Genomic DNA, 19,537 nt, shown 5'->3' on the forward strand with positions numbered 1-19,537 from the left:
CCATCAGTGAGGATAGGAGATATTCATTGTTGAGGGTTTCCAACCCCAGGACTGGGGAGAGGAAACTTCCACCACTGAGGGGTCCTTTGTCCCTCACTGAGGAGAGAGGACACCCATGGCTGAGGGATCCTAATCTAAAAATGGAGGATGGAAGTCACCCATTGCTGATGGGTCCCTCACCCATCACTGAGGAGAGTTGGCACTGTTTGTTGAAGGGTTCTAACACCAACACTGGGTAGAGGAGACACTCATTATTGAGGGGTCCCAATCCCAACACTGAGGATGGAGCACCCCCATGGCTGAGGGGACCAAATCCCAACACTGAGGATGGAGGACTCTCATCACTGAGAATTCCCTCATCCATCATTGAGGAGAGGTGACACTCGTTGTTGAGGGGTTCCAACCCCAACACTGGGGAGAGGAAACTCCCACCACTGAATGGTCTCTCACCCCTCACTGCGGGTAGGGGAAACTCCCACCACTGAATGGTCTCTCACCCCTCACTGCGGATAGGGGACACCCATGGCTGAGTGGTCCTAACGCCAACACTAAAGAAGGAGAACACCCATGGCTGAGTGGTTCTAACCCCAACACTGAGGACGGAGGACTCACGGCTGAGGGGTCCCAATCCCAACATGAAGGAGAGAGGACTCACATCACTGAATTATCCCTCATCAAGGAGTTCCTCACCCATCACTGTGGAGGGGTAACACTCATTGATGATGGATTCCAACCCCAACAAGGGGGAAAGGAAACTTCCACCACTGAGTGGTTCCTCATCCCTCACTGGGGAGAGGGGACACCTGTGTCAGAGGGGTCCCTCACCCCTCACTGAGGCTGGAGGACACCCGTGGCTGTGTCCCTCACTCCATGCTGAGGATGGAGGAGGACACCCACCGCAGGGGGGTCCGAGGACCTGATGGGTCTCCCCGTGTCCTCACCCTTGTGCGGGGGACGCCGGGGTGAGGAGGGGGCGCATCTCGCTGGGGGCACCGCGGGTTCGAGTCCCGCGTGGTGCACCTCACCTGGCCGGGCCGATCCGGGCCGGGCGGCGTCAGACTTTGCCTCCAGCCTCTATAAAAGGTAACGGCGACGTTGAGTCAGAGCCGCCGCCTCCTCCCCGCCCGCTCTCACGTACGCGCGGCCGGGCGGGCAGGCACCGAGCCGCCGTCCCGCACCGCGGCACTTGCTGGAGATGAACCGCGCCGCGATGCGGGTCTGCCTCCTGCTCCTGGCCGCCCTCAGCCGCGCCGGCAGCGACCACAGCCAGGAGCAGGAAGGTGAGGAACCGCCGCATTCCCAGGAGAAGGGTGAGCAGGGGGCTCCTCCACCGCGTGCGGGGAGCCCCGATGCGCGGGGCACCTCGCTGGGGGGTTCGGGGTCCCCTTTGCACGGGGCATCCTGCTGCGTGGGGCATTCCCGGTGATGGGTTTGGGGTCTCAGGTGCTGGATTTGGGATCCCGGTGCTGGATTTGAGGTTCTCGGTGCTGGATTTAGGGTCCCTGGTGCCGGGGCACAGTGATGAGTGGAGCACCCCAATACTGAGTTTGAGGTCCCCTTTCCACAGTGCATCCTGATGCGTGGGGTAACCCCGCTGATAGTTTTGGGATCCCTGATGCTTGATTTAGGGTCCCAGGTGCCTGGGAGCACCCCAATACTGAATTTGGGGTCCCCTCTGTGTGGGGCATCCTGATGTGTGTGGCATCCCCGGTGATGGGTTTGGGGTCCCCGGTGATGAGTTTGGGATCCCCGATGCTGGATTTGAGGTCCCAGGTGCCCGGACACAGTGATGCACGGAGCACCCCAATACTGAGTTTGGGGTCCCTGTTGCATGGAATGCTCTGATGCACGGGATTCCTGCCTTATGGGGTTCGGGATCCTTTATATGTGTGGCGCCCCGATGTATGGATTTGGGATGCCTCATGCTTTAGAGGGGTCCCCAGAGCTGGGGAGCTCTCCTGGTGCTTTGTTTGGTGGGGGAGCGGCTGTATTTAGGGGGGTCTGCTGTACCTCCTGTTGCAGCTCTTGTTCCACCATTTCTGGGGTCCAGGTGTGCCCCTGTGCAGGGTGCCCCTGTGGGGCTGGGTCTCCCCAGCATCATCCAGCTGTGGGAACTGCCTCCCCCAGCAAGTCCCTGCCTTTGTCCCTTCTCCCGCCAACTCGTGCGCAGTCCGACCCCTGCACAAGAGCTGGGAGCCCCAGCCTTGCTTGCAGCCCTTTTCCCCCACCAAGTCCCTTTTGTATCAGGTTGGGGGGTCACAGCTACTGGTAAGGGGCGGTGGGGGCTGTGCAGCGACTCGTGCCTTCCTGGGACTGCCTGGAGGGTCCAGCCCCGCTCCCCAGCGTGGCGGGACGGTGTCTGCTCCCCTTTGTCCTGCAGCGTGGCCTCCCCTCAGTGGGGTCCACGATGCATCCATAGCTCTGCATCCATGTTAAACCCCCCACATCCCAGTGAGGACAGAGCCTGGCCCCGATGCGGAGATGCTGAGGATCTGCCCCATGGGGTATGGCGTACGTGCCTGTGCTTAAGGGCTGGATGGTGGTATGTGCCCCCACACCCTGAGAGCTCCGCTCATAGCGGCATGGGGATTTTCAGAATTCAGGGTCACCGTTTCGGAGGGGGAAAAGTCCCATGTCTTTGGCCATGGTCTCTTTTCTAACTGTGGACCTCGGCACTGCCAGTGCTCAGCAGGGATTTTTGGGGTACTGCCATGTATTTGCTCATGTGGGGCTGAGTGCTGCACTGGGACATTCCTGACCCTGGCTGCGCTCCTCATCCCAGCTTTGCCAGCGGGTTTGTTTCCCAGGCTCAGCCTCATCGTGTGCCCTTGGGTTTTGAGTCTGGTAAGGAGTTGCCCTGACCTGTGCCGGGACAGCTGCTTTGTGGTACGGACAGGCAATGGTTTGGTGCCAGGAGCTGTCCTTGTTATTGCAGTGATTCACACTTCTTACCAGAGCTGCTCTTGCCGGGCTGAGCACTGGACAAAGATGGGGATGCAGACAGTCCTTTGCCACAGAGATGAAGCAACTCAAGCCACAGGGTGGGAGGGCATCAGGCGTTCGGCATAGTGATGTGGTGCGCTGGCAGCAAGGGGCTGGGCACCGCATGGGTTTGGGATGGGTGAGTGGGGAGATTGGGTTGAAGATGGGAAAAGGATGTGAGGGGTGGGAAGTGGGAGGTCGGTCGGTATGGAACAGGCAGCCTAGCCCATCTTATACCAGTGTTAGAGGCTGAAGATCAGGCTGGAGTCCTGTAGGGGAGCAGGTCTAGTACCAAGGGACCTGCCAGGTGCTAGAAACTGCAGACCTCAGCACCACTGTCGGGTAATGTGCTGTCTCCCTCTACTTCACGGTGTGTGTACGAGGTAGGGCTGGTGGCCCCTCAGCCCTGGGCACTTGGCAGAAGCAGAGGAGTTGTCACTGAGGCTTTGCCATGGGGTTGCCCTCTTAGAGGCATCTGGCTTGTCCAGAGATCAGAGTCTGGTGTTACAGGTGTCTTTAGGAAACAATAACCCCTTTTCCCACTTCAGCCTGTTTCCTCTATCCATCCTATTCAGAACTGTCCTGTTCTTTGCCCTCTTCTTGTTCATTCCAGGATTCCCTTTTCCTCTGTCTGAGGCCATTTATCTTGCATAATACACATTATTCACGTTATTTGCCTCATTCTCCAGCTCCAAGCACTGATCTGTCCCCTGGAATTCCCCCATTTTTACCCCTTCTGCTGGGATGGCCCCTTCTCTGCAGCACTCTGGAATTGTTTCCTCTTTCCCCTGGCACTTGCTGGGGAGTTGGGTTCACAGAGAGCAGGAATGCACCCTGGAGTAAAACCTGCCCTATGCCTTCCCCCACCCAAGCCCTTGCTCCTCTCAGAAGAAGCTGGCCCAATCCTGGGCCCCACAGCCCACGCAGTCCTTCCACAGGAGCACAAAGAACAATCCCTGCAGCAACCTGTGCTAGTAGTGGTGGATTAAAAGCTGATCCCAAAGGCTTGCAGTGGGTCAGAGTTTATAAACAAAAAGAGGCTTTAATGCAGCTGGGCTTGGAAGGGATCAGTGCCCCCATGTGCAGTGCACGGGATGGTGTTCTGGGCTGAGAGGGCATGGGTGCCACATGGGGTGCGTGTCTGGATGGAGAAACCAGGGCTGTGCTCGTGGAGTTATGGCTGGTATGGCACAGCCCTCCTGTAGAGAGGATCCTCATGAGATTTGGCAGAAGAATGCTCTCACATTGTGCACCCCACTGTCCAGACCCTGCATCTGTGCTGTGTTTGCCACAGACTGGCCTGGGGAGCTGGCTGCGAGCAGCACGAGCACAGTTGCACAGCCTGGGTACTGTGATCGGGTTATTGCTTTCAAGGGATACGGTGCTTGGATGTAGGCTGGGACCCGGATTCTATGACTGCTCCCTGCTTTGGGAGCTGTATTCTGTGCATCTCTGTATGTCCTGGTACCTCCTGGCTCACTGGGCATTGGGGATAACACCCAATAACACTTTCCCTCCTCTCTGGCACATGAGGTCTACTGGCCCCGCCATAGGCCTGGGACTGACCAGCAGAAAGGGGCTTCTTCCCTGGAGGCACAGCAAGATGGTCCTGCCCTGGCACCCCTTGTAAACCAGGCTCATCCCACAGGGCTTCGATCCGGATCTGGTCCAGGGTTGGATCCCAGCTGGAGGAGGAGGCTCTGGCATGGTGTGCCCTGCTGATTAGGAGAGGAGGAAGTCTGAGCTAGAAGTGAGCCCACTTTCCTGTCCCACACACACGGTGTTGGACTTCTGCTGGAGTTCAAGGCGGGCAGGCAGCACCGACGGCCGAGTTACTGCCAGGAAGTGTTCAAGTGGCACATGTTCCAGTGTTGTTAGGTGTGCTGCAGCATCTTCAGGCTGTGTATCCCCTAGAATGTGAAAAATGAAGGATGGAGGAAGCGGACATATACAACAGACCCTCTGGTCTCCCTCTTGTTGCCTAATTCTGCCGAGGAATGCCTCTTGCGCTGCGCAAATGATCCCGAGTCCCTCGAGCCCACAGTTCAGCCCTCTGTCCCGGTGGTGAGCTCTAACCCCTGGGCGCAGTCTGCTGCATTGATGCCTTTTCTACGGGGGGATAGCAGTGGCCCGAAGTCATGCTCACCCTGCCGAAAGCTTTTCCTAACCCTTCCTCCCCTTCCTTCCGGGCATGCAGGACATGCTGAGCAGCACACTGGTAATGGCAGCGTCAGCCTGAACTCGGCAGGAAAGTGTTGTTAGATGGTGTTGGATGTCAAGGAGGGAGCTGGCTCTTTCAGCAGCGCTAGTATCCCAAAATGGGAGGGCTGAGACGGAGCGAGAAATGGGGGGAGAAAGCGTGAAGAACGGAGTGAATAAAAGGGGGAAACTCTGCTGGATCACAGGCTGGAGGAAGGGGACTCTGCAGGGCTGAATGCAGAAACTTTCTCGCCTGCAACAGCAAGCAGGTCCTGTGGGTGACCTGCTACGTTTTCGCGCTGTGATTCCTGCAAGAAATCCTCCTCTTTCATGTTATCTCACAATGTGCTCATCGCAGCAGCAAGGCTGTTTCCCCTCGCATTTTTGGAATTGCCTTGCAGCCCATGCCAGGGCCGTGGGTGCTTGGGGGTAGGACAGGGCATGCAAAGAGCTGCAGCATCCACCGCGGAGGTGCATCCACCGCAGAGGTGCAGCCACGTCTGTTGTGGTGAGTGGCAGTGGTTCAGCAGACAGGAGACCTGGCACCGCACAGCCTTTCAAGAGAGAAGACGTGCTCCGGTGGGGAGCGTGGGAGGTAGGATGAAATTATGCAAATCAACATTTGGGCAGGGCAGTGGGTTAATGTTCATGGCAAAGGGATGCGATATTGCCAATGCTCCCACGTGGAAGGGACCAGCGTATTGCAGGGCTCCTACGAGCCACAGTGAGGCCAGGGCAGATGCCGGGAGCCCAACCCAGTGCCCGGGATGTGCTCACCTTGATGCTCTCTTGCAGTACGAGGTGCACGTGCCAAGGGGACCCAATCCTTGGGACCCAAGCTGGGCTTGTCAGATGCCTGCCTGAGTGAGTGGGCTGTCTGTGACATAGCTACACCCAGATCCACAGGACAAGGAAACACACTTGGGTGACTTCAGTGCATCGATAAGTGTTCGTGGGTCTCCTTGGCTCTGAGGCCAAGAAACCCCTGGCTCTGATGACAAGAGACAAGTCCGTTGTGTTGGTATGGATCAGACTGACTCCTGGAGGCAGCTGAAGCCTTCTGGGCATTCAAACCTGCCGAGCTGAGCTGACAGGAGGCTGCAAGAAAGGTTCAGAGCCCCCTCAGCCGTGTGAACAGAGGAGCGTGGGGGGACGTGGGAGCCTGGGGTGAGTGGCTCAGTGCTGACACAGCAGGGCAGGTGCCAGCACGGTGCTATTGCTCAATCTGTGATGTTTGAGTTGCTTTCTGTCAAGGCAGAGTCCCTGGAGGTGAGTGAAAAGTGGGGTGCTGGGGCGGGTTCTGCTGGTTGAGGCATGTGCAACAAACGAAGGCACAGCTTGCCAACCCCGGGGCTGCTGTGCCTTATCTGCGCCAGTACTGCCCCAAAGCTTGTGTGGCTGTGCCGATAGGCACCCTCATGCTCCAGGAGGGGAATCATGCCTAGGAAGCAGCAAACATGGCTCTCCTATGTGAGCCATGACTGTGTTATGCAGATGATAGAGCCAGGTGGGGGAAGATATGGGAGAGAAGTTTCTAGAGGAGTGTTGGTTTACTGTGGATTTTGGTGCATGATCATATTCTGGGGAGCAGGTAACCTTTGTGTGAGCAAGATGTGCAGGATGAATCTCAGCTTTCTGCAGCACAGCTGGGTCCATCCCTAGGCACTACGATGAAAGCAGGCATGGAGGGGGCATTGCAGCCTGTCCTGGGGCACGCGTGTTCCTGCCTGATGCAGCCAGACACGGTTTGCCCAACCCAGCTTGCTGCCCTTTCCTATGAGTTTGGGAGTAACCTGCACCTGGACAAGTGACTCCCAGAGCATCACTCCTGAGCTGCAGAAGCACTGCAGAGATGAGTCACTGGTGATGCTGGAGTGAGCCTCGAGGGTTGTTCCCATCTCTGTGACTCCTGGTGCGCCTAAGCACCCTCCAGCCTGGTTTTGCCACGGCCATCCACTCTCCAGAGCAGCAGTTGCGCCAAAGGCCTCCATCAGCGCCTATGCATGGATCATTGCTGAAAGGAGGGCAGGATCCTGCTGAGCTGGGGTCTTGCTTAGGACATCTGGGCCTGGGAAAATGTGCCTCTTCCTTTCTCACCCCTGAGCTGGAATCTGCTCCTATTAATAGCAAGTGGCTGTCGATAGCTGTTGTCAGCAGCAGGGACGGGGACCAGAGCAGCGCCTGCTTGAGCCCCTCTTGCATCCCAGAAAGACTGGTAGGCATTTGGCCTTGGCAAGGGACAGAAATGGTATTGGGGATGGATTGCACCTGCTAAATCCCGCTCCATGTCCTTGCATCCTGGGAAGCTGATGGAAGTGAATCTAAATGCTGCCCTTTGCTTCTGGGTGTATAGACACCTTCACCTTGAGCCTGTTCAATACCATTATCCTCAGCTCCTGCTGTCATGGGGTGGCATGTGCTAACAGCCTGTCTGCATTGACAGGCAAGCTAGTAAGGACAAGGCAAAGGAGAATCCCACAAGTTTCCAGTTGTGCCAGTCAGGGCAGCGGCATAATCCTTATGGGCCACGTTTCTCTGCTTGGGACAAATCCAAGCCTCACATCCCTTTGCCTGGAGCTGATTGCATGCAGAAGGGCTGGTGATTGCCAAGGTATTTGGGTGGGGGCATCTGAGAAGAAGCTCTAAGGCCAGCTTCAGTGATGTTCTGGGAGCATGGGCTTTGCTGGCAGCTGTTGGGGAGAGTGATGGTGTGAGGACTGATGAGTGGGCAACACCAGGCTATTCTCAGGACTTGTCAAGGGGGGCTTTTCTTCCTGTAAATCTGCACACTGGGAACACCCCCAGCTGTGGGACACTTGGGACACACCAAGGTGTGTCCTGCCTGCTGCCCCATGGGTGACACAGGATATGCAGAAGTTCCTCCTGCTTTTCCTGCAGCAAGGGTTTGTGTGTGGTAGGACCCTCATGCAGCTTTGCGTGGGAATTAGGGTGCCCAATTCAGTTGAGGCACCCTACAGGACAGGAGCTGAATGTTTGGTCCGGCACATTTTGCTGTGGCAGTCTGTGCCCACGGTAGGGGCACTCACTGTGGAGGAATCGCAGAATCATGGAATCACCAGGTTGGAAAAGACCTCTTGGATCGTCGAGTCCAACCATTCCTGTCTGCCACTAAACCATGTCCCTGAGCACCTCGTCTACCCATCTTTTAAATACCTCCAGGGGCAGCGACTCAACCACCTCCCTGGGCAGCCTCTGCCAGTGCCCGATGACCCTTTTTGTGAAAAATGTTTTCCTGATATCTAGTCTGAACCTGTCCTGGTGCATCCTGGGGCTGTTCCCCCTTGTCCTGAACTCTGTCACTTGGCAGAGAGGCCAGCAGCCTCCCCTCTACAACCTCCTTTCAGGTAGTTGTAGAGAGCAGTAAGGTCTCCCCTCAGCCTCCTCTTCTCAAGGCTAAACAACCCCAGCTCTCTCAGCTGCTTTGGTGCTCATTTGCTTCCTCCACTGAGTGTGCTGGGGCTGCTTTCCCAGATGGGAGGAGGGCATCTGTGTGGTGCATACTTAGCTTGCTGCTGAAACTCTTCATGGTGGGGGAGCTCTCCTTCCCCACAAGCCCTCCAGCATTTTGGCATCACAGGAGTGCCACCAGGATAGCTGCTTCCTCTCCTGCTCTTGCTTACCCAGCTTTATCAGGGAAGCTACAAACCTGCCTCCTTAAGTGTTTTGTCTTGAGACAGCAGGAGGTTTTGGCTGCTTCGGAGTAGCTGAAAAAAGCACTGGTACAACTGCTCACTGACAGAAGCCAGTATCTATGATTTTTCCATTATAAGGATGATAACAAAGCGTCAAGCCCTGGAGTTTTCCCTCTATGCTGATGCATGCAGAAGACCTAGCCCTGCTCAGAGTAGACAATGCCTTCCAGTAGCATTTCCTTTGCAGGGGCAGTGGGAGGGATGGGAAGGCAAAGGGGGGGAGGAGGATTGAAAGCAGTGGGAGCTCAGAAATCTGCTGCTGGGGCCGGCAGCGCTGCCTGACAGGGGTGTGTATGCTGCCAACCTTTCCCTTCCATTCATGTGTTTTTTTCTCTTTTTTTCAAGGTCCCGGTCACAGTCACTGGAGCTATGAAGGTAAATACCATGCAGTTACTCCTGCTTTTTTCCTACCACCCAGCAGACCCTGGGCCAGAGCCAGCTGTGGCTAATGATTACACGGCTCTTGTGCGCACTCCATGGCTTACCCTTCCCTCCTGTCTGACTCTGATGCTTCAGCAGTGCCTGTACCTGGGCACAGATGGGCTGAAGAGCTGGAGGTCGCTCCAATTTGATCAGAAGGGAACAGATACTCCACAGGTTTCCCCAACCCCCTGGGTCTGGGGGCATGCCCCTTGGGGTAGGACTCCTCCCCGAATGGGAGCTCCCCTGATCCTGTGCCAAGTGGGGAAGCAGGCTAGGCTTTCCAGGCTGGACTTACAGACAGTGCTGGGACTTTGACCTGCCCAGGGATTAGCTTGTGTCCTCACCTATGCCCTCTGTCACCTTCCCTCCACATTCTGACTGGCCCAGCCCTCCCATCATGGCTTGGGGGCTTCTGCACAGCACTCATGATGGGCATCACTGCAGCGTTAACACAAATGCACCGTTTGCAGCTTTGGTGGTGGGTCAGGCAAGGCACAATCACTCTGCTTAGGACCAGAGGCTGTCTTGGACTTGCTAATGCCTAGCTCTTCTTTGTGGGGGTCCTGCAAAGGGTTGGACTGCAGGTGAGCCTCAGCTTACATGGTCCAAGATAATGCTCAAAGCAGTACATTGTGGTAAGGGGAAGTTTCCGTAGCATCAGCCACACTTATCCCAGCTGTGGTAGTGGGGAGAGGTGTCAATTCAAGCAGCTACCCTAGCCATGTGAACTGGACCTTTGCAGGGCTGTACTAGTACAGTTAACAATGGGGAATCCTGTGGCTGTGAACTGTGTGATCTCACAAGGTACAAGTGTGGTACCTCACTCAAATAGCAGAGCAAGCAAAGTGGTGGGTCAATGCCTGCCACAGGGCCCAAGTCATGCAAGGCAGCAAGTGTGTGATGAGCTGCAGAGCAGCAGATCCTAGGTCTGCCAAGTCCACTTGTAAATGATCTTCTCGCACTCTTCCCAAACACCCCAAAAATAGACTTTCCTGGCAGCTCACTGTGCTCCAAGACCTTTTCTGATACAGCTACATACAGTCACATAGTGGCACAGAGCTGTTCCCAAGCTAACTTGATGGAAACTAGCCCTGTGTGTTTGGTTCATTCCCTGGCCAGTGCCCATCCCCTTTCCTGCCACCCACCAGACCCCCTTCCTGAAGGGTGTCTTGCCCAGGCAGTCTCACTGGATCTCTCCTCCTTGTACCAGACCAGGAGCACTGGGGTACGGACCACCTGGACTGTGCGGGCAACAGGCAGTCACCCATCAACGTTGACACAGCCAAGACCATCTTCAGCCCTCAGCTGCGGCCGATCCAGCTCTCTGGCTACAGCCTGCCTGCCAGTGAGAAGCTCAGGCTGATCAACAATGGGCACACAGGTAGGTGCAAACACACGAGTAGAGGCTGAAGCACAGGCAGAGCTCACTCAACCTCTGCCGGAAAGACCAGGCTTCTCTGCCATTCCTCTGGGCTCTGGGAAGGGGATTCTCTTGCAGGCAGCAGTTTTGTTGCCTTCAAGACCAAAAGGGAATCATCAGGCTCTTGAGCCTTTACAGGTCCATGTGCTTCCCTGTCTGGAGGGGAGAAACCAGGAGATGAAGAACTCCCTACTCACTCAATGCCTTTGAAAGCTGTCTCCAGGAATTTATCATGACCCATGTGTCCCTGCTATTTCTGATGCAGGTTTGCAGCCATTGGTTCCTCTCCCACACTTCACTTTCAAAGACTAGTCAGTCTCTGATGTGACTTAGCCTTTAAGGTACCTAACTCTTAGTCTCTGAGGGTGCTGTATTGGCCTAATTTTTCACAAAATCTGTGCTTTGAGATGCTGCCTCAAGATATTAAGAAATTTCTTTTATATTCTTCCCCCCTCCTTCTTCAATTTTGGAATGTTTTTTGGAAGTCCGGGAACAACTTCTTCACATTATTTTATCATCAGTCTCACCGTGCCAGGTACAAAGGAAAACCGCATCTCCTTGCTGTTCACCAACCCACAGCTGGGGATGATGATGGGTCCTAGTTGCTACCAGCTTTTACTGTGAGCAGGCCGAATGTTTCATGCATGCTGGTGTCTGCCAGTCCCAAGGCTAAGAAAAAGTGGCAGAGAAAGGGACTTTAAAACTTGCTGACGATGTGATAAGGAACCTCCTTACCCTTGTAGCTAGTGAGATGGGGTTGACCTGTGTACACATCAAACTCAACAGGTTGGACTTGCTGTGCATGGTCAGATCAGCCGTGTGTTGCGTGCACAGAGCTTTATAGTATGGCCTCCTGCCCTAGCATGCCTGCAGAGTTAAACTAGTTGAGCTCAGTAGTTGCTATTTCAGACACCCTGGCATCTGCTGTTGCTTGGTGTTTAGAAAAGCAGTCAGAGCATTTTCATTGCTGGGGGGGGAGTAGTTTTTCACATGCTTATAAGATGCCTCTTTTAGTCTGGCAACTACTGATCTGCTTTATGAAAAGCCATAAATAAATAAAAAGTTTCACGTCAGTAAGATATTTGTACAGCTAATCCTTTTGGTAATACAAAGAGTATATGCTGCATACGCTTTATCAAGGGCCTGAAAATGACTCAGGTAGCTCATAGAAGAATGCATCAATTTAGATATACAGAAGAAATGTAACAGCAGATAAGATCCCAGGGAGGGAGCAGTCTCCCGCTTCCCATATTTGAGTTTTGTATCTCTGAACCCAGTGGCAGGGAACACAGGAGAGGAGAAATGACTCATCACAGCCCTGTTGTGTGGTTAATCCCGGATCTGCACCCTAGCTCGGTGATATGATTAAGGGACACTTCACATAAAGAAGGAGGAAGGAAAAGAGTTGACACTCAAAATGAGCAAAAGGTGCTTAGAAGGACAAGGCACCTTCTCAGAATCCAGGGATGCTCCTAATATTTTTGCTGCATGTCTGGGTAACTCAGCTTTTAGATTTGCCGCACTGCTGCATGAGTCCAAGATAACTGGCTAAACCACGTTAAAGTAAAATGCAAAAGCAAGTATGTACTGTACCCAAAGAGGCAAAATTCTACCTCTAAATGCTTTCAGAAGATTTAATGCTCTTGACTCTTGATTTAATGCTCTTGACAGCAACTTCAGTGCTGTCATACACTCACAGGCTGCTTTATTTGAGAGATCCCAGCTCCCCAGGAGCTGCAGCATTCTCTGACCAACTGCCCTGCTCTCATGGAAGCACAGAATCAGAGAACGTGTTTGGTTGGAAGGAACTTTTACAGGTCAGCTTGTCCAACCCCCCTGCAGGAGCAGGGACATCTTTAACTAGATCAGGTTGCTCAGAGCCCTATCAAACCTGACCTTTAATGTTTCTGAGGATGGGGCCTCCACTATCTCTTTGGGCAGCGGCAGCTCTCTGACCAACTGCCCTGCTCTCGCAGGTATTCACCACTCTGCCAATATCTTTCTCCATGAATTTTATCCGCAATCTCTTTATATTATTTTCACTTACTGAGTAAATTTTTGGATAACATTTGGCTTGGACCTTGTCCCTGGGAGTCTCTGCAGAGAGGCTCTCCACTTTTCAGCATTTACATAGCTGCTATTTTTGACACTGGTCTATTTACTGGGGTGTCCTACAACCTAGAGTCAAAAGTTGAACCATGCTGTATTAGCACATCTCAGGATATTGACTCGCCTGTAGCCTCATTAAAGATTCAAAGCATGTTTGTTTGTTTTTATCAATTTTCACAAGCCCAGGGTGACCTCCTTCCCTTCAGAAACCTCCTCTGTGAACCTGTGAGATGGACTGCGCTTTGTTTTACTGACTAACCTCTTCCTTCTGCCTCTGCAGTTCTCCTCATGTTGCCTGAATCACTGGCCATCACTGGTGGCTATGCCCAGCAGTACCGAGCTGTGCAGCTACACCTGCACTGGGGCTCACCGTCAGGACCTGGTTCAGAGCATACTGTCAATGGGCACCGCTTTGCAGCAGAGGTAAGGAGCCCTCGTGGTGACGGATGCATCCTCGCTTCTCCTGGTGCTGAGCAGTAAAGGTACTGGAGTGCTGTCCTCCTCCTAATCCATGATCCTGGTTGTCCCTGGATGGATGTTGTAATCCTTGGCCAGGATCACCGCTCCCTGGGTAGCTCTGCAGCAGCAGAGTTCAGTGTAGGAGCCCACGCTTTGGTGCTGAGCACTTAAAGCAAGAAACAGACTTGCTGCACCTTGCAGTGCAGAGGCAAGAAGGAGAAAACCCTCCAGGATGCCCTGTCCACAGGTGGACTCAAGCTGGCTGCATCTAAGCAGTGTGGTGTATCCCCACGCTGCAGCCTGGACCTGGGCTGATGGAGCTGGAGCTGTGGTGGTTCCCGGACTGGGAGAACCAGATCCCTAGGTGGCTGTGAGCAGCCTGCTTCGGAAGCTGTGGGGCTGTTTACTCTGTACACACTGTCCTCCTGCTCTGCCAGCTCCCATCTGGTTTTATCCCTACTTCTCTAGCCGCTGTCCTGAAACTGAGCCTGACTGTGCGGTATGACCCTGTGGTATCTAGGGCAGAGTGCTGGTTTGCTGTCCCTGAACCAAGGAAGTTCCTCTAGGCAGACCTTCATGCTTGTTGCTTCACAGCCACATGTTTACTCAGGCCCCGCAGCATATTCCCCTCCTAGGATGGGTGTTTGTCATGAGTGCACATCCCTCCTGGTCCTTGCTCTGGCAGGGATGAGTATCTCCTAGAGGTACCCGTCCTGCATCATCATTGCATGTTTCCTTTCCAGATTCACGTTGTCCACTACAACACCAAGTACAACAGCTTTGATGAGGCAAAGGTCCAGCCGGATGGACTGGCTGTACTGGGAGCCTTCCTGGAAGTAAGTCCATGGCTCAGTCTTGGGCAAGAAGGGGGTTTTGCAGGGGGAGAGTGGGACTGTGTTGGGCACAGGCACTGTTTTAGGGACAGGCAAAAGCACAAATGCTCCTGGGGAGAAGGGGAGAGAGAGGGCAGGACAGCCCTGATGGGAGGAAGGTGTCACTGGGACAGGATGCCACTCTTGAAGGGTGATTCCTGCCTGCTGGCTCTGCCAGCACCAGTCAGGCTCCGTTTGGCTTCTGTGCTCATCATTACTGTGGGGGGTCTGTGTTGCAGGTTGGGTCAAGAGAGAACCCATACTATCAGGAAATACTTCAGCATCTGTACAAAATCCAAAGAGAAGGTAAAGTCCTCTCACGCATCGTACTAATTTCAGGGGCTGCAACTCAGCACAGAAACCTGCTGCACAGCAGAGGCTACAGAAGGCGTTTTGCTGTATGTACATGAGAAGGGGAGCATTGCACTGCTTGTACAAAGACAGTGTTCCAAGGTGCCCTCCGCATGCAGGTGCTTTCCCCTGCCTCCAGGGCAAACCGACTGCTCTCTCTGCAGCACACTGTGGGCAGCAGTGTTGATGCTGGCACATGCAGTGCCAGGCTGCCCATGATTTCCGTGCTGGTCCTGCCTGTTGTCTTCCAAAAGGTTTCCTGATCTCACTCTTGTGTTGTTTCTTTTTCCCAGGTGAGGAAGTCTTGGTGTCTGGGTTCAACATAGCGGGTCTGCTGCCTGCCAACCTGAAACTCTACTTCCACTACAATGGCTCTCTGACCACCCCTCCCTGCTCCCAGACAGTGAAATGGACAATCTTTAACCAGACCATGCTGATCTCCCATTACCAGGTCTGTCAGGGCAAGAAGCTCCATGCTGGGTCTTTCCCAGACTCTCCCTGTGAGTGTGCTCCATCCATGCCAGTCCCCTGGGGTCTGCCTGGCTCCCAAAGGTGGGATGCACCCCACCATGCTCAGGCCTTTCTCCTTCCAGATGTCAATGCTGGTGATGAGCCTGAGAAACGATGACGGCAAACCTCTGCAGAACAACTACAGGCCAGTGAAGGACCTGCATGGGCGACGGGTGCTGGCCAGTTTCCAGACCACCCTGCCTTCAGCAAAGCATCTGCCTGCTGGTAAGACATGCATGAACATGCTCAAGCTGCACCCAGATGCAGGGATGGGGTGAGGGGAGGGACTCGGGGCTTCGTGTCTCTTGTAGAAATGCAGCATTTGCATGGGTTAGCCCTGCCTGTCAGGTGACTTACAGCAGTGCTGGTCTTGGGATCTTGCTTTCCAGCATTTCTGTACTTGTCTTACCTTGTGCGGGGAGAATCAGTTTTTAGGAACTATATTATCCTCTGTCTTGCAGAAATAACAATAGCAGGACTAGAGGATGTATGGTCAAAGGCAAACAGCCAGGTCTGAGAATCCAACTAGTTTCTTCATCCCCAAATGTAACAGCTAAATTTGGTAGGAGCTGCAGTGAACACCCTGGTGCCAAGCCCTGCAAAAAGGGCAGGACAGGAGTCCTCTTCCCAAAGGCTGTGCTCTGCCAGTGGGGCCACACAGCCATCCTGGACAGGCCCACTGTCCCCTGCCCAAAACATCTCCTGCCCATCCTCAGTTCATCCTTGAAGGTCTTTCTTGCATTAGTGGAAGCCACCAATGAATATAAATTCCTGTTAATCCTCAGGTGTGACTATCGCTCTGCATCGCTGAATTCTTGCCTGTTGTTGCTTTCCGAGGTCACTGGGTTTTTTCTGTCTAACATCCTGTTCCTTTCTTGTTTTGGTGGCATTTCCTACACCTTGTGTCAAGGTGACTAATAGAAATAGCACTAATAGAAACAGGCTCGGTCCCAAGCCCTTAGGCAATGCCACCGTAACCACACACAAGGTGCAAGGCACTTCCCTTCACCGTCCCACCTGCAGCCAGCTCATGAACGGCTGCAGGCTTTTAATCACTGTGGCCTTCAGCCTGGCTAGCAGTTTCCCATGTGGCACTGCATCAAATGCTTCACTGAAGTTGGGAGAGATAAAATCTACCACATTTTCTTTGTCTAGAATATCACTTATCAAAGAAAGATACCGGGTTAGGCTGGCATGCTCTATCTTTGGTAAACCAGTTTGATACTTTATCATATTTTCCATTAACCTCCAAGCCTTTCTTCTACCACTTTGTTGAAGAATGTGTTCCAAAGCCTCCAGCCACCAGGGCTGGGACGAGGGGCGAGTTACTCAGCTCACCTTTTTTCCTTTCCTTGTTTGCTGTTTCTATCTAACCAATCCCCACTTTAACAAAGCCCTGGTTCCTGGAGTGCCAGGACCACTTCCTAGTACTCCCACATGAGGTTACTGGTCCTTTGCCTTGGGTGCATGGGATTGTTGGTTATCACTTCAGTGCTGATAACTTCCCTGGGGCCACTGAGTGCTGCGCGGTGCTGCGGGGTCATGTCTCCCTTCGCTTGCAGCTGCACCTCCTACGCCCACGCTTGTTGATCTTTCCCCAGTCACCCCCAGTTCAGGAGAGCTGCTCCTGCCTCTGGCTGCTGGGTGAAGGTGGTGGTTTCCCTGCAGTGGCCATGCAGCTGTATGCAGCTCACAGATAGTGCCACTCTGTGTGCAACACCTGAGCACTGTACAGATGATAATGCAGCTGTTTAAAAGCCATGCTGGCTAAATATTTGGCTGGGACAGCCCCCATCCTTCATGCAGGGCCACCAAGACATCCCTGTGTGGCATGCCCTGCCAGCGACAGCCAGCAGCCACCTCCCAGGCTGTTCACCATCACATTACAGGCAGCTATCCCTATCTTCTGCTCCTCTCCAAGGTCTCCTGTGGGGTTTGGTGCAGTTGTGGGGTGCTGCAGTGCTTGGAACCTTGCCTGCTCACTTTCCCCCTGCCCCCAATGCTTCTGGTGGTGTGTCAGGACCAGGCTTCCAGCAGCAAGCTGCTGCAAGCCGCTGGAGATCCAGCAGGCAGCTTCCCCCCTGCCTCCTTGTGGGTGATGAGGATACTTGCAGGCAGCCCCGCTTTGGCAGCACAGACTGAAACCCTGCGGGCTTGACACTTTAGAATTATAGAATCACCAGGTTGGAAAGGACCCACTGGATCATCAAGTCCAACCATTCCTAACACTCCCTAAACCATGCCCCTCAGCACCTCATCCACCCGTCCCTTAAACACCTCCAGGGAAGGTGACTCAACCCCCTCCCTGGGCAGCCTGTGTGAAAATTATTTTCCTGATGTCCATCCTGAACCTCCCCTGGTGGAGCTTGAGGCCATTCCCCCTTGTCCTGTCCTCAGTCACTTGGGAGAAGAGGCCAGCTCCCTCCTCTCCACAACCTCCTTTCAGGTAGTAGAGAGCAATAAGGTCTCCCCTCAGCCTCCTCTTCAGGCTAAACAACCCCAGTTCCCTCAGTCGCTCCTCATAAAACTTGTTCTCCAGCCCCCTCACCAGCTTTGTTGCTCTTCTCTGGACACGCTCCAGAGCCTCAACATCCTTCTTAGGGTGAGGGGCCCAGAACTGAACACAGTACTCAAGGTGCAGTCTCACCAGTACCGAGTACAGAGGGAGAATGACCTCCCTGGACCTGCTGGTCACGCCGTTTCTGATAGAAGCCAAGATGCCATTGGCCTTCTTGGCCACCTGGGCACGCTGCTGGCTCATGTTCAGTTGGCTGTCAACCATTACCCCCAGGTCCTTCTCCTCTAGGCAGGTTTCCAGCCAGACTTCCCCCAGTCTGTAGCACTGCACAGGGTTGTTGTGCTCCAAGTGCAGGACCCGGCATTTGGCCTTGTTAAACCTCATCCCATTGGTCTCGGCCCAGCGGTCCAGCCTGTTCAGATCCCTTTGCAGAGCCTCCCTACCCTCCAGCAGATCCACACTTCCACCCAGCTTAGTGTCATCTGCAAACTTGCTGAGGGTGCACTCAATGCCTTCATCCAGGTCATTGATATAGACATTGAACAGGGCTGGACCCAGTACCGAGCCCCGGGGAACCCCACTTGTAACTTGTCTCCAGCTGGAGTTAACTCCATTTTCCACCACACTCTGGGTCCGGCCATCCAACCAGTTTTCCACCCAGGAGAGTGTGCGCCTGTCCAGTCCAGAGGCTGACAGTTTCTGAAGCAGAATGCTGTGAGAAACTGTCAAAGGCTTTACTGAAGTCCAAGAAGACTACATCCACAGCCTTTCCCCCATCCAGTAGTCGAGTCATTTTGTCATAGTAGGCGATAAGGTTACTTAGGCGAAAAGACAAAACCTGCCTTTTGTGAACCTGTGTTGACTGGGCCTGATCACCCAGTTCTCCTGCATGTGCTTCACAACAGCACTCAAGATCACCTGTTCTATGACTTTCCTCCTGAAATTCCTCAGGCACCCTCTTAATAGCGTTGTCTCTCTTCCAGATAGTGACGGCTCGGAAGCAGCAGGTATGTGCAGAGCTGACCTGAAGGAGGGGAAGGTGGCCAGGGAGGGATGTGTCTCCCTGGGAAGGGTCATTCTGGCCGTCATGTACTGAGCTGGGGATAGGCAGCCACAGGGGGTTTGCAGGGCTGCCCTAGTATCCGTGCAGCTGGCTCTCATCCTCTCATCTTTGTCTCCTTTGCAGATGGACACTCCAGCTCTTCATTTCACGCAGGTAAGCATGCTCAGCCAAGGCTGCTGCCTTCATGTTCCCTCTGCCTTCAGGCTGCTGACCTTCCCCCTCGGCCAGAGTCCATCCCCAGTGTAACATGCCTGTGCTTGGCTTGCAGGGGATGTGTTGGCCATACTCTTCGGGGTGCTCTTTGCCATCACGGCGTTGGCCTTCCTACTGTACATCTACAAGCATCGCAACCAGAACACACGGTGAGTGATGGGGAGCTGCAGAAGGAGGGCTGGGGATGGCATGGCCCTGGGGCATGAGAAGGAGGTTAAAAGTGGTCATTTGGGCAGCAAGATGGGTTAGCAGGGCCCCCTTACCTGCTCTAACATTCCCTTCCTTCCTCTCTTGACAGGCTGGACTCTCCAACCAAATCCAAGGTCATCTACACAGCTGCTGCCACTGAGAACACTGCCTGAGCCCCACACCTCTGTGGCGGTCCTCACCCACCGGCTCAGCCTGCCATGCCACCTCTCCTCCCTCCCACCTGGGGTGAAGGAGGGCCAGCACTCCAGCATCGCTCAGCCGCATGTGCTGCTCACACAGACTGTTTCCCTGGGGCAGCATCTGGCCCCAGCAGATATTTTTGTTATAAAAAAAGGTAAAAAAATGTGTATTTAAAAAAAAAAAAGTAAAAGCTTCCCATGGTGCCAGCCCTCTCTGTTGTCTTTGCTTGAAGCTGTGGAGCCGGAGATAGGTGTGCAAGGACCCCTTACCAACCAGCACACAGCATTGGCCTCCATGCCCTGGGCAGAGCTCCAG

At 54.0% G+C, this 19,537-nt stretch overlaps 1 protein-coding gene across 2 annotated transcripts; it reads left to right on the forward strand.

Annotated features, from left to right (window-relative positions):
- Positions 1-1,096: 1,096 nt before the first annotated feature.
- Positions 1,097-19,441, forward strand: LOC104056599 (carbonic anhydrase 9). 2 transcript variants are annotated; one of them, XM_009557860.2, is made up of 12 exons: positions 1,097-1,310; positions 9,240-9,269; positions 10,528-10,698; positions 13,127-13,269; positions 14,049-14,141; positions 14,417-14,483; positions 14,822-14,979; positions 15,122-15,263; positions 18,540-18,563; positions 18,743-18,772; positions 18,888-18,981; positions 19,131-19,441. In XM_009557860.2, exons 1-12 carry the CDS (start codon positions 1,196-1,198, stop codon positions 19,192-19,194), a joined length of 1,131 nt encoding a protein of 376 aa, XP_009556155.2. In that variant the 5' UTR covers positions 1,097-1,195; the 3' UTR covers positions 19,195-19,441. The 2 variants fall into 2 exon arrangements, with proteins under 2 accessions (XP_009556155.2, XP_053910848.1); XM_054054873.1 differs by having other exon boundaries at positions 1,097-1,280.
- The last annotated feature ends 96 nt before the right edge of the window (positions 19,442-19,537 follow it).

This window comes from Cuculus canorus, chromosome Z (genome assembly GCF_017976375.1).
Source record: "Cuculus canorus isolate bCucCan1 chromosome Z, bCucCan1.pri, whole genome shotgun sequence".
Taxonomy (NCBI): domain Eukaryota; kingdom Metazoa; phylum Chordata; class Aves; order Cuculiformes; family Cuculidae; genus Cuculus; species Cuculus canorus.

Bases quoted from the DNA above. Each gene is read 5' to 3' on its own strand.
- LOC104056599 (XM_009557860.2), top strand. From the start codon at position 1,196: ATGAACCGCGCCGCGATGCGGGTCTGCCTCCTGCTCCTGGCCGCCCTC. The intron at 14,980-15,121 runs GTCTGTCAGGGC...TTCTCCTTCCAG, and splicing joins TGCTGATCTCCCATTACCAG to ATGTCAATGCTGGTGATGAG. The intron at 18,982-19,130 runs GTGAGTGATGGG...CTCTCTTGACAG, and splicing joins CATCGCAACCAGAACACACG to GCTGGACTCTCCAACCAAAT.